At 45.9% G+C, this 13379-nt stretch overlaps 1 protein-coding gene across 2 annotated transcripts in view; it reads left to right on the top strand.

The window, feature by feature from the left end:
• Positions 1-7426, top strand: part of LOC103617166 (epidermal differentiation-specific protein-like) — an 11224-nt gene extending 3798 nt beyond the window's left edge. Inside the window, exons 1-2 of one of the 2 annotated variants that reach the window (XM_008635428.2) lie at positions 6086-6190; positions 6656-7426. In XM_008635428.2, coding sequence (XP_008633650.1) covers positions 6709-7239 — 531 coding nt within the window. In that variant the 5' untranslated portion in view covers positions 6086-6190; positions 6656-6708 and the 3' untranslated portion in view covers positions 7240-7426. Of the gene's footprint in view, positions 1-6085; positions 6191-6655 lie in introns of those variants that run through there. The other variant, XM_017736513.1, reaches the window with a different exon arrangement.
• Positions 7427-13379: the final 5953 nt, after the last annotated feature.

The following is a 13379-nucleotide window of genomic DNA, read 5'->3' as shown; positions in this document are numbered from 1 at the left end:
GACACTTGCTGCCTATATCAGCTCCCCATGCCTCCCTGCAGCCTCTCTTCTCTCGTTCTCTCCCACTGACACAGCTGTGGCCTCTTCCCAGCATCTCCTCTTCCCTCAGCCCCTTGCAGGAAGTATTTCCACAGCAGTACAGTAACAAACCTTCCTGTTCCACACTGCTTTCTCTCCTCTGGCTTCATAACCAGCGTGGGACAATCTCCCCATTCTCCATCCTGCCATGAGCAGCAGCCTGATGTAGAAAACCCTCAAGGTTCCTTCCAGCCTAAATGCTTCTAGAAGTCCATACACTCTCCTTGGAATGTCCTAGGCACAGCTACCCATGCACCAGAGAGGAGTGCAATCCTACAAAACAGAAAAGTAAATGTTCAAGGAGAGATATGGATGGGAATTTGTCATGAAATTTCCACTTGCTCTTGCAAAGTTTTGTTAGGTTGTGGTTTTATTTTTTTTAGTCAAAGACAGCATCTAAACAAATGCGCAAGTGTCAGGTCCAAAATTCTAGCAAAGGATTCTTGACAGTTTTTCAGTAATAGGAGGCTGAAGTGAAGGTGGAGAAGGACTTTGAGCCTTCAATATGGGGGATTACATTTGACAAGAGAGCAGGTGAGAGCCTGTGGAGGAATGAGGAGGGAAGTCTGACACTGGAGAGATGGAATTCATAAATGTCCAACAAGTAATCCCCAAGTTATTGTACACATGACTTGATGATGACACTTCTTCATTGAAATTGAACAAAGGATGAAATTAGGCAGAGAGTGACAAAGGCTTTTAAAACTTTCTTAGAATTCTTGACAGAAAGATTTAGTGTGGAAGGGACTTCTCTAGTCCAAGCCCTTGTTCACAGCAGAGCTACCTTGAAACATCAGGTTACTCATGGCCATCTTCAAGAGATTTCTGAACAGCTACAAGAGTGGAGATTCCCCAGGATCTCTGGTCCTTCTGCCAGTGCTAATAACAACTTAGTGTTATTTTTTTTTCCTTATTTTCAGTCAGAGCTTCCCTGTTTCCAGTTACGACTCTTTCCAGTTGTCCTTTTTCTGTGCCCCTCTCTGAGAACGGTTAGCCTTGTCTTCTCCAGGCTGAACAGGACCAGGCCCCTGAGCCTCTCCTGGTTCATGGGATGCTCCAGTGCCATCCAGTGGCCTGTATGGGGCTCTCACCAATTCGTTCGCATTTATCTTTTAATGGGGCATCTAAAACAGCTGCAGTATTCCAGGCGTGGCCTCAGTTCAGAGGAGATAGGAGTAAACTCTTCCCTTCTCTGCTCCCCCAGTTCTCATGCCGTGCAGCACACAACTGCCCTTCGGCCTCTTGTCCACCAACAGAATTGAGTGAGAAAGAGGCCATTCAGACACAACTAAAATTAATTTCTCAGTGGTTGTATATACTAAATATTGTCATGCCTGAGGTAGGGTAAAACCTTTACAGAAAGAGTGACTAGAACAGCTGCTCTTTAAAATGAGTCTAAAAAAGGAGTAAGTTGGGTTGAAAAGAGCCAAAACAGGAGAATCCTTTGCTCAGAGACTACGTAAAAGTTGGAATTAGGTGACCAGGATGCTTTTCTGCTTCCTCACACACACCAGGGGCTGCCCTCAGCCCCCACAGCTGACACTGCCAGCACTCCCACTGAATGGAAGAGCAGACAGCCCCGTCTCCTTCCTCCTCTGCAGATCATCCACATGGAAGCTCACTAGAGGAGACCTGCACACCCTCACTCTCCACAGCCACAAGCACCTTCACAGGTGCTTCCAACAGGACTGAGAGCCCTCAGCCTGTCCACTCTCATACCTGTCCCTGGGCTCTCTGACCAAAGGACACTTTGGTGTCTCCTCCTCCCTGGCTAGTGCAGCTTGGTGCTTGCAGCCAGCCCACACACACACCACACACTGCTCTCCTTGCTGTTCTGGCAGTCGTGGCTGCCTTGAATCCCAGCACGAGTCTCCTGCCTGTCTGAAATCCCTGACCGCATCCATGCCCTACTTGCTGCCTACTCCAGCTTGAACTTTGCTGGCCAATCACACCGTTATGACTCTTCTGCAGCTGAAAATGTCTTTGTTTGATAAAGTGAATGGAACAGAGGCTGTCATACTCCACATACTCTTACAAGCTTGCCTTCCCACACTTTAAATATCACAATGCTGGAAGCCTGCAGACAAGAAGAGCAAGGTTTGTCTCAGCAGGACAGAAGGAGACACCTGTAGAGCTGGTGACTGAAGGAGAAGGGACAGCAAGGCCCAACAGAACAATCCATCTTGGTCTAGGCCTCTGCAGGATCCATGCCTCTTCAATCTGGTCTTGCAGACCCCACGTCCTGTAGCAGCCTCTCTACCACGTGTCCCTGCCTCTGTTGTAGCTGAGGTGTTAATGCAAGTCCAGCCATGGCTTCCCTGCCTAAACACCACACACTGCTCTGTGCCACACAGTGCTCAAAGCTTGGGGAAGATGCTCTTAGACCCATCCTGACCACCCAGTGAGCCAGGTCTCAGAGTTCTCTCTAACTTTTCCCTGCCTTCCATTTGTGATAGTGGTCGCGCTACTGCAGTTTCCTGTGAGTGGACATGGTAGTGTCTTACAACAAAAAAGGCAAGCAGAAATTAAAAACCACCCAAACAAACAAACAAACAAACAATCCATCTTGATTTTGTGTTACTTTTGTGCTAAAAATTCATTTGATGCAAACTTAGATTTTCATGAAAATTTTAAGTGACAGCCTAAAACATTTTGTGAAAACATAAACTAGAACTATTTTTAATACTGAAAAAGGAACAAGGGTTCAGAGTTGTCTCTGGGAAGTGTTCTAGTGATGACTTTGTAATCTTGTCCAGACTGCCTGTTAGTTAATTTCAAAACCAGCAGAGAGGAAGCACAATCTTCACTAGCATGATCTTGCAAAGTAAGTTCCTACTGATAAGTGACCAAAGGCAGTTTTACAGGGAAAGTGCAGAAATACAGCAAATTCTACAGTTCATTGTTAGTTTAATTCAGTTCAATAACTCATTAGATGACCTTTCTTGTGCTTGGCAATTGGTCAGGTAGACCAGAGCAGAACGAGTGAAATCAAAGCCCCTTGAAAGACAGTGACCAGAGAGAGGATGGGTTGAGTCCTGAGGACACACACTACAGAATTCCCTGCAGAGGAGTTTATGGGATGCTGTTTTCTCCAAAGCAGAATCCCAGTAGGAGTTGTTGAGATCCTAGTGCAGCATTTGGGAGAACCAGTAATTGATGTCAGAGATAATTTGTAAAGTGAATGGAACAGAGGCTGTCATACTCCACATACTCTTACAAGCTTGCCTTCCCACACTTTAAATATCACAATGCTGGAAGCCTGCAGACAAGAAGAGCAAGGTTTGTCTCAGCAGGACAGAAGGAGACACCTGTAGAGCTGGTGACTGAAGGAGAAGGGACAGCAAGGCCCAACAGAACAATCCATCTTGGTCTAGGCCTCTGCAGGATCCATGCCTCTTCAATCTGGTCTTGCAGACCCCACGTCCTGTAGCAGCCTCTCTACCACGTGTCCCTGCCTCTGTTGTAGCTGAGGTGTTAATGCAAGTCCAGCCATGGCTTCCCTGCCTAAACACCACACACTGCTCTGTGCCACACAGTGCTCAAAGCTTGGGGAAGATGCTCTTAGACCCATCCTGACCACCCAGTGAGCCAGGTCTCAGAGTTCTCTCTAACTTTTCCCTGCCTTCCATTTGTGATAGTGGTCGCGCTACTGCAGTTTCCTGTGAGTGGACATGGTAGTGTCTTACAACAAAAAAGGCAAGCAGAAATTAAAAACCACCCAAACAAACAAACAAACAAACAATCCATCTTGATTTTGTGTTACTTTTGTGCTAAAAATTCATTTGATGCAAACTTAGATTTTCATGAAAATTTTAAGTGACAGCCTAAAACATTTTGTGAAAACATAAACTAGAACTATTTTTAATACTGAAAAAGGAACAAGGGTTCAGAGTTGTCTCTGGGAAGTGTTCTAGTGATGACTTTGTAATCTTGTCCAGACTGCCTGTTAGTTAATTTCAAAACCAGCAGAGAGGAAGCACAATCTTCACTAGCATGATCTTGCAAAGTAAGTTCCTACTGATAAGTGACCAAAGGCAGTTTTACAGGGAAAGTGCAGAAATACAGCAAATTCTACAGTTCATTGTTAGTTTAATTCAGTTCAATAACTCATTAGATGACCTTTCTTGTGCTTGGCAATTGGTCAGGTAGACCAGAGCAGAACGAGTGAAATCAAAGCCCCTTGAAAGACAGTGACCAGAGAGAGGATGGGTTGAGTCCTGAGGACACACACTACAGAATTCCCTGCAGAGGAGTTTATGGGATGCTGTTTTCTCCAAAGCAGAATCCCAGTAGGAGTTGTTGAGATCCTAGTGCAGCATTTGGGAGAACCAGTAATTGATGTCAGAGATAATTTGTACCCATGCAGAGAAGAAAATAAAGGAGGATGGGGAAATGAGGAGAAACAATTGTGGTGGTCCGTAGACAGAAACGGAAACAGTTGATACAGGAAAAACATTAGAAAGAAATATTATCTGAAGCATTTACTTCAGACTGAATTGGGAAAATGTTTTGAGATATATTTAGGACAACACGATTGCAGCTTGATGTGTCTGTGAAAAAACCACCATGTCTAACCATATTCAAGTGCTTAAATTCAAGACTGACAGTAGAAAGCACCATTTACAATATTCAGTATGTAGTACAAAATAAATGTCTGCAAAGATCTGTGGTGGTCTTTTGCCATGCTTCTGCTTTAAAACTCTGACTCTGAAGCTGGTTTTACATCATGCCAGAAGGTCTCTATTTACATCCTGTTTCTGGGTTTCAAACTGTGACTTTCTGTGCAGTTTTGAGATAACAATATTGATGGTTTTGATTGTTATCTATGATAGTACCATGTACATCTATTACTCTACATAAATATATATGTGATTACATATGTCACAGAATCAAAGAATGGTTTGGGTTGGAAAGGGCACTGAAGAATCCTTTGTGGGATGGGGCATCCAGAGTTTCAGAGGGCTGAACATGAGCCATCTGCATGCTGAGGTGTCCAAGAAGGTCAATGGCATCCTGGCCTGTATCAGCAACAGTGTGGCCAGAGAGACCAGGGCAGTGATTGTTGCACTGCACTCAGCACTGGTGAGGCCACACCTGGAATCCTGTGTTCAATTTTGGGTCCCTCACTGAAAGAAAAATGTTGAGGTTCTGGAGCAAGTCCAGAGACGGACAATGGAGCTGGTGAAGGGTCTGGAGCACAGGTCTGATGAGGAGCTGCTGAGGGAGCTGGGGTGTTTATCCTGGAGAAAAGGAGGCTCAGGGGAGATATGTTTTCTCTTGACAATACCTGAGCTTATGGCAAGATAGGGGTTTGGCCCTTCTCCCAGGCAAGGGAGGGACAAGGGGAAATGCCCCCCAGTTGTGCATAGAGACGTTCATGTTGGATACTAAGAAAAATTTCTTCACAGCAAGAGTGATTAAGCTTTGGAATGGGCAACCCAGGGAAGCGGTGGAGTCACCACCATTGGAAGTGTTCAAAACACAAGTAGAAGTTACATTTGCAATATGGATTAGTGGGCATAGTGGCATTCAGTCGAAGTTTGGACTTGATGATCTTGGAGGCCTTTTCCAACAATATTGACACTGGGATCCTAAGGAGAAAAGGGAATTGAAAAAGAAAAAGCTACCTAAATGCCCTCTCTGCCACCCGGATATCTCCCAGAAAAACTCTTAGGAAAACCAAGTTTGTGTGTTCAATGTTCTTCCCAAAAAAGCAAAAATGTAAACGGCAGCAGGCAGAAGCATTCTCCACCACCTGTGTCACAAGCTATTTTGATAACTTTTTATTACTCTGCTTCCATTTTCTTCTGGAGGAGAAGGACAAACAAGAACTGAACTTCCCCCATGTCATCAAGTCTCTCATGCTTCAACAGACTTTTGAACAAGAGGAAGAAGATGTCTGTTTGTAGGACCACCGAAACTAAAATACAATGGATAATGAGTTTTGATCCCTGGGGGTAATATTGGACGCTTTCAGTTCCTTGGAACGGGGTGTTGCACAAGACTCCTGTGCAAGTTATAAATGGAGGCAGGTGAGATGCCCTTCACAAACAGCAGCCCTGCACTGGAGGAATCGCCCTCAGCTCTCCCCAGCCCTGCAGCTGACATCCAGGTGAGTGGTACACTTTGTGCAGGAGAACTGGAAGGGTTTCTTGGGCAGCTGCTGTGAAATGCAGGGGAAGGGAAGGAGGCTTCAGTGTTGGGTGAGAGCTGCAGCACATCTGTGAGGGTCTGCTGTCTGCATGTGCAGAGACTGAGCCCATCTTCCAGGGGATGAGGAGACGGCTGCTGCAGGACAGAGAGACCTTACCAAGGGAGAGGGTGGAGGTGGCCAGGGATGCACAATTGTGAGGGGTGAATGTGAGAGTATTTTACGACTCACTCTTGGGCATACACCTAAACCAACACATACATGTCATGATCTCACTCTTTTCCAGCTCCTTCTATGTTTATTCTTTGTTCAAAATGCTTTATTTTTCCTTTTTCCCTTTCTCCATCCTGGCTGTCCATCATTTTGTTTCGAGGTTCAAAAGGCTTCTTACAAGCTTTGCTTGTTTTCTGTCTTCCTTTCATTCAGGCTGTCATCCAGCTCCTAAAGGAAGAAATTAAAACTCTAGAAGTCTTACTGAGATGGGAAAAATCATCCTTTATGAGCGTGCCAACTTCCAGGGCTTGTCCAAAGAATTCACCTCTGACATTGCCAATCTAAGAGATGCTGATTGGAATGATCTTGCCTCCTCGGCAAAAGTCATTGGCCAGCCTTGGGTGGCTTATGAGCATTCAAACTATGGAGGCCAATTTCTGGTACTTGAGGAGGGAGACCATAGCCTTTTTAGTTCAAGGATGAATAACAGGATCAGTTCTCTGCAGATGATCACTGAAGATCTGCACAACCCCCAGATCACTCTCTATGAGCATACCAACTATCAAGGGAAGAGCAGAGTCATAACAGAAGCAACTAACCTGGCTGCAGGACATGACAATGACATCATGTCTTCCCACAAAGTCCAGAGAGGTGCCTGGCTGCTGTGTGAGCACAGTGATGGAAGTGGAATTCAATACCTTGCTCGAGATCATGAAAACCTTCCAAATTACAAGGCAATCAATTTCAATGACAAGCTTTCCTTCCTGCGTCCCCTTCGTCCTGGCCGTTCTTATTAGAATGCAAATCTCCTAAAGCTGAGGAAAGATGCATCCCTGGCAAGAAATTTGAGACCTAGATCTCTGCCTCTGCTTTTTTCACTTTCTTTGTGATTTGTTTTAAAATGCCCTTGCAATACCATGGCTTCTGCCATTGTCTATAATCCATTTTGTCTTGGTGCCATTAAAGAAGCTCTTGCAAGCAACATTGGGTCTGTTTTATGTACTGTTTCATGTAGATAAATATTGCCCTTTCATGATGAGATGTCTCTGTGTATCCAGAGAATGTTCCGTGCAGTCACTTTTAGATGTTTTCAGCAGAGGTCTCCTGAAAGGATTTATCTTCCAGTTTCCCTGTTCATTAACAGTGGGTCCAGGCTTGACTCAACCAGCGCTGAAGTCTTGGTGAGCATGTTGATCATTTCTGTGATCCTGGCCAAACTCTGCAGATTGTACCTGCAGACTGTACCTAAATATCATGTTTGACTGTATCTCAAGACATTGATCATACCAATGATACAGTCTTCTACTGCCCAAATTACATAACCAAACAGACTCTTTTCATAAATTTGAATTGGCCGAATGCTTGATCCCAATGGTAAAACTTGTTTGATTTTTTTAAACAGCTGCCTCACTTTCAATTCAGTTATTGATGCTTCCTTTAATTTCTTCTTGGTTTTATTTGTCAGAGTATTCCTCCCCCTTCTGCTGCTGTATTTTCTTGGAAGTTCCTTATTTGACCTACGGATTCAACAGAGCAATACTATGGCAAAACTTAAATGAGATTCCCTATCCTGGTAAATCAAATCTCAAAAAATGCCAAGCATATTGCTGACAAAAGCAGTAATGAGAGTCCTCCTTTCAGGGACCTGTAGAGGTCATCAGGAAAATAAAAGTGACACAGTCAAATGTGCACAGCTGCAGCAGATTATTCCTATAAGGAATTCCCCTCCTTGGAGCAAACTTGCCTTTGTCGTTTGTGTGGTCCCAAAGGGCTATCCCTGTTCACACAGTCCCACGGATTAGCAGAGTGCAGCTCACTTAGGTAAACACCATCATCCCCAGAGCTCAGCACAGACTGGTCGTAGGTCCCCCAGGCCCTTGGCCTGTTTATGACTTCTATGCCCCAGAGGCAAGTGCACTCAAACTAGACCTGGTGCTGTGAGACACCCTCTCAGTGCAATGTGAACTGTGGGGATGTCATGGTTTGACACCGGCCAAACACCAGGCACCCATGAAAGCCAATCACGCAACCTCCCCTGCAACAGCTGGACAGAGGAGAGAAAAATTTAACAAAGGGTTCATGAGTTAAGAACCGGGAGAAAACACTCCAAGGGCAAAACTTTTAGAGGTACAAAGTGAGTTTATTTCTAACATCACAGCAAGATAATGAGAAGTCAAATAAGCCCTTACAAATACCTTTTCTTCCCCCAACCCCTCCCTCCTTCCCACCAACAGCGCAGGGAGACAGGGCATGGGGGGTTGGTCAGTTCGTCACCCGTGGTTTTCTTCCACTGCTCTGGGAGAGGAGTCCTTCCCCTGTGAGACTGTGGGGTCCTTCCCACGGGAGACAGTTCTCCATGAACCTCTCAGACGTGGGTCCACTCTCACAAGCAGCAGTCCTGCCACACCTGTTGCAACGTGAATTCCCCCCACGGGTACACAGTCCTCCAAAACTGCTGTGGCATGGGTCACTCTTCCATGGGGTGCAGTCCTCCAAGGACAGGCTGCTCCAGCCTGGAAGCAGGGGCCCCTCTCTCCACTGGATGCCCCACTGGATCACAGCCTCCTCCAGGCATCCACCCACTCTGGCATGGGCACCTCCCTCAGGGGCTGCGGGTGGATCTCTGCATCCCCATGGATCCCCAAGGGCTGCAGGGGCACAGCTGCCTCACCATGGTCCTCACCAGGGCCTGCAGAGGCATCTCAGCTCCAATGCCTGGAGCACCTCCTCCCCCTCCTTCTCCACTGACCTGGGTGTCAGCCTGTTGTTTTCCCTCACATGTTCTCACCTCCTCCTCTTCTCTGGCTGGAATTAAAACTGCTCCCCCACCTTTGTTTTGGTTTCTTCTTAAATATGTTATCACAGAGGTGTTACCACCCTCTCTCATTGCCCCAGATTTGGCCAGCAGCATGTCCATCTTCAGAACCATCAGGGATTAGCTCTGCTGTACATGGTGGAAGCTTCCAGCAGCTTCTCACAAAATCCACCTCTGTGCCCGCCCCCTTTTTTTCCCCCCAACAAAAACCAGGCCATGCAAACCCAACACAGGGGAATAAAGCAGCTTATTGATCTAGAGCAGTTCCCAGTGCAGTGACACCCAGGCCCAAAAAGAATGCATCTTGAGGTGACCTTAACAGCAGTACAAGATGGAATGAGCTGTTGTTCATGTGCACTACCAGACCTCACAAATCTGACAAAGTGATAAACAAGGCAGCAAAACCCAGTCAAATGTCTCTGAAAAGGCTGGGAACAAACTTTCTGATAGTATCAGTGAAGCCACAGCCCACCATCAAGGCTCTTCCCCACAGGAAATCATAGCAAATGTATACCAGAGGAAAATCTCTAGCATGTTTAAGAGATGACCAGTGACAGCAAGGCAGGTGTCTACCTGTCCCTTTATGCTCCCCCTCTTTCTGTGGTCACTCAGGAACCAAGGGCAGGAGATACTAACAGAGTTAGTGACCACAGGTGTACAGAGAAGAACACAGGTGATGAACTGTTGCTGGGAATCCTGTACTCAGCACATCTTCTCTTGGAAATGCTCATCAGATGGACTCACAATCTTGCAAACATCTCCAACACCATCTTTCAGGAGGTGTGAGTGACAGGAATACTCTGGAAAATCACTGTTGCCTGTGGACAAGTGCCGATTATTTAAGTATGGGAAGTAAAACTGCTGCCTTAGGAGATCAAGATGACTGAGGAAGTCAAAGGCAAGGGTACCTTGGCTAAATAAGCATGTAACTAATAGAATCATAAACTCACAGAATGGTTCAGGCTGGAAGGTGCCTTTAAGGATCCTCTAGTCCATGGGCAGGAACACCTTCCACCAAATCATATTGCTCAGTGCCCCATCCAACATTGTCTTGAATACTTCCAAGGAAAGGGCATCCAGAACTTCTCATATTCCAGTGTGTCACCACCTCACAGTAAAGAATTTTTTTCCTAATATCTAATCTAAACCTGCCCTCTTTCCATTTAAAGCCATTACACCTTGTGCTATCATTGCACGTCCTTTTAAAAGTCACTCTCCAGCTTTCTTGTAATCCCTTTAGGTACTAAAAGGTGCTGTAAGGTCTCCCCAAAGCTGCGTCTTCTCCAGGCTGAGCAGCCCCAACTGTCTTGGCTTGTTTTAATGGTGGGGGTGCTCCAACTCTCTGACCATCTTAATGGCCTCCTCTGGACCCTCTCCAACAGGTCCATGTACTTCTTATGCTCGGGGTCCCAGAGCTGGATGCAGCACTCCACTCCAGCTGGAGTTTCACCAGAGTGGAATAGAGGGGCAGAATCTCTCCTCCCTTGCCCTGCTGGCCACGCTGCTTTTGGTGCAGCCCAGGACATGTTTGGCTTTCTGGGCTGTGACTGCTCGCTGCCAGCTCACATTGAGCTTTTTTTCAGCCAACACCCCCAAGTCCTTCCCTGCATAGCTGCTCAGTCCATTTTCTGCTGAGCCCGTGTTTGTGCTTGGGATTGCCCCAACTCACATGCTGGATGTTGCACTTGGCTTTGTTGAACTTCATGAGGTTGACACAGCCTCACCACTCCAGTCAGGCAAGACCCCTCTGGATGGTGTCCCTTCCCTACAGCATCTTGAGAGCACCACAGATATTGGTGTTATCAGCAAACTGACTGAGGGTGCACCCAATTCCACAGTCCATGTTGCCAACAGAGATGTTGAACAGTCCAGTCCCAATACCAACCCCTGAAGAACGCTGCTTATCACTCTATTTGGACATTGAGTCTTTGACCACAACTCTTTGAGCGTGACCATGTGGCCAGATCCTTATCCATAGAGCAGTCCATCCACCAGATTCATATCTCTCCAGTTTAGAGATAAGGATGTCGTGCAATACAGCTTCAAACTCTTTGCACAAGCGAAGTAGATAAGGTCAAACACTCTTCCCCTATCCACCAATCCTGCAACCCCCTTGTAGACATATTTTTGTTGATACAGTCGTAATTATTTATAAACATAGCATTTTCATTTTACTCTGGAAATAGCTTACTATAAAAGGGATAACTTTAAGGAAAACAATCTACAACCAGTACAAGGCATGTTCACCTTTATTTAATACTGAAAGCTCCTTATCTCACAAATTTGCCCAGCCCCTGTTTTATGCTGGTCTAACCATCCATAACACACTTTCCATTGCTTGCTGAAATAAATACATTTTATTTTCAGCAGGCAGTCCTGTGGTGCGTCAGGTCAGCCTTTCCAAACCCTTCAAGACCCATTTTTTTTCTGAGAAAAGTGGGAAAGTAGCTCTCCTTGCATAGCCTGGGGAGTTGCAGGGCTGGGGAAATGAGATGGGACCCAGTTAAGGAGACCCCCTGCCCTGGGCATCCACCGGGACAGTCGTGTGGCTGGAGGTGGTTCTGCTCCTCTTGCACTGCTCGCTTTAATTTCTCCTGATATTACCTGGGATTGCATCCAGATTTTTTGTACTCGTCAGTACCACTTTATCCTGTCATGTCTGGATCCCTTGGAAAACTTGCTTAGGTCAAGCCTGGAAATAGCAGGGAGCTCAGCAGAGTCTGAACTTTGTGGGGGTGGAACAAGCTGTTCTTTAAGGTCCCTTCCAACTCAAACCGTTCTGTGTTTCTATGAGCCAGGGTGGGGAAAAAGGTCCTTCAGTGTTGCTTGAGCTCTGCTGCCATCCTCTGGAGAGGGCCAAGGTGCAGCTGTAGTGAGCTGACCCCGAATGGGCTTCCTCTGTATGGTTGGGTGGGTTTGCTGCTAGTAACAAAACTTGGCCTTAATTTGGGTTGTGGGGAGGGAACGGGACACTCTGCTATGGTGGCCCTGATTGGAAAGTTGTGGGCAGTGAAGCGGGGACCAGTGTGCCCTGAGGAAATGGTTGCCATCATGTGCAACAGCCTTGTGCCCTTGGCCCTGGGACAGCAGTGCCAGCAGCAAGAGGGTTTTAGACAAAGGGGAAAGACTTAAAACAAGAAACTCCTTTTACTCACAGTCCTTGCAAGAGAAGTTAGAATGCAAACCAAACACTTCAAGAATATAGTTATATGGAAGGCTGGCATTATTAATCCTTACCTGGACTATTACTTGCAGACTGCCGTGGCTGTTATCAGATGATTATGGTCACTATAGCCTAAATATCCGCTTCCTAGAAAAATAAATTTTAGCAATCACTAACATCATGTTTTCGGTGGGGTTTTTTTTGTTTGGTTTTTTTTTTTTACTGTGCTCCTGGATAGCCTAAAAAGAATGGGAAGGAGAGGGGATGGTAAGGTCTTTATCAGTTGGATTTTTTTAAATCCATCCTTGCAGTATTTGAACAAAACTGCTATATTTGCCTGGAATTTCATCAGAACTCTCTATTGCACTGCCATTACAATTAACAAGATGTCAAGGACTGACACTAAGCAAAGATGACATGGTCTGAACTTCAATCTACCATTGGATAAGGCTCTCACCTGACAGTGAATGAATATGACAGGAATATAAAGGATTGGTGATGGAAATAGCTCCCGGTCAAGCTGGGAAGGGAAGCACATTAAGACACCCTCTGTGTGAGAAGCCAGAGCTGTAAGCACGAGTAAGCGTTCACTTGTTATTTATCAGTTGTTCATAGATACCCGTGTCATTGAATCGGTGGTGCACTGCTCGGAAATTCTGCTCCAGGAGGGACTCTCCTCAACACCACATCAGGTCACTGTGACTTTATCTGGCCAAGTGCTGAAAATATTGATGAAGAAGTCACTATCTCACACCTGGTCCGGTGCTGCACTGACTCCTAGAGAAAAATCTCCCCTCAATGCCATGTCCAAACCTCCCAAACCACAGCTCGTTCCAGGACAGTTATGAAGATGGATAAAGCCTTGTGCAAACACCTAAAGGGTGAGATTGTTGAGTGACACATATTTACTGAGATTATAATGAGCACAGTTGGTAGAAGCCAGCGTGTGTGGGGCTGTC

Source organism: Corvus brachyrhynchos, unplaced genomic scaffold (assembly GCF_000691975.1).
Source record: "Corvus brachyrhynchos isolate BGI_N302 unplaced genomic scaffold, ASM69197v1 scaffold176, whole genome shotgun sequence".
In the NCBI taxonomy this organism is placed as follows: Eukaryota; Metazoa; Chordata; class Aves; order Passeriformes; family Corvidae; genus Corvus; species Corvus brachyrhynchos.
This window is presented reverse-complemented; position numbering and strand designations above follow the sequence as displayed.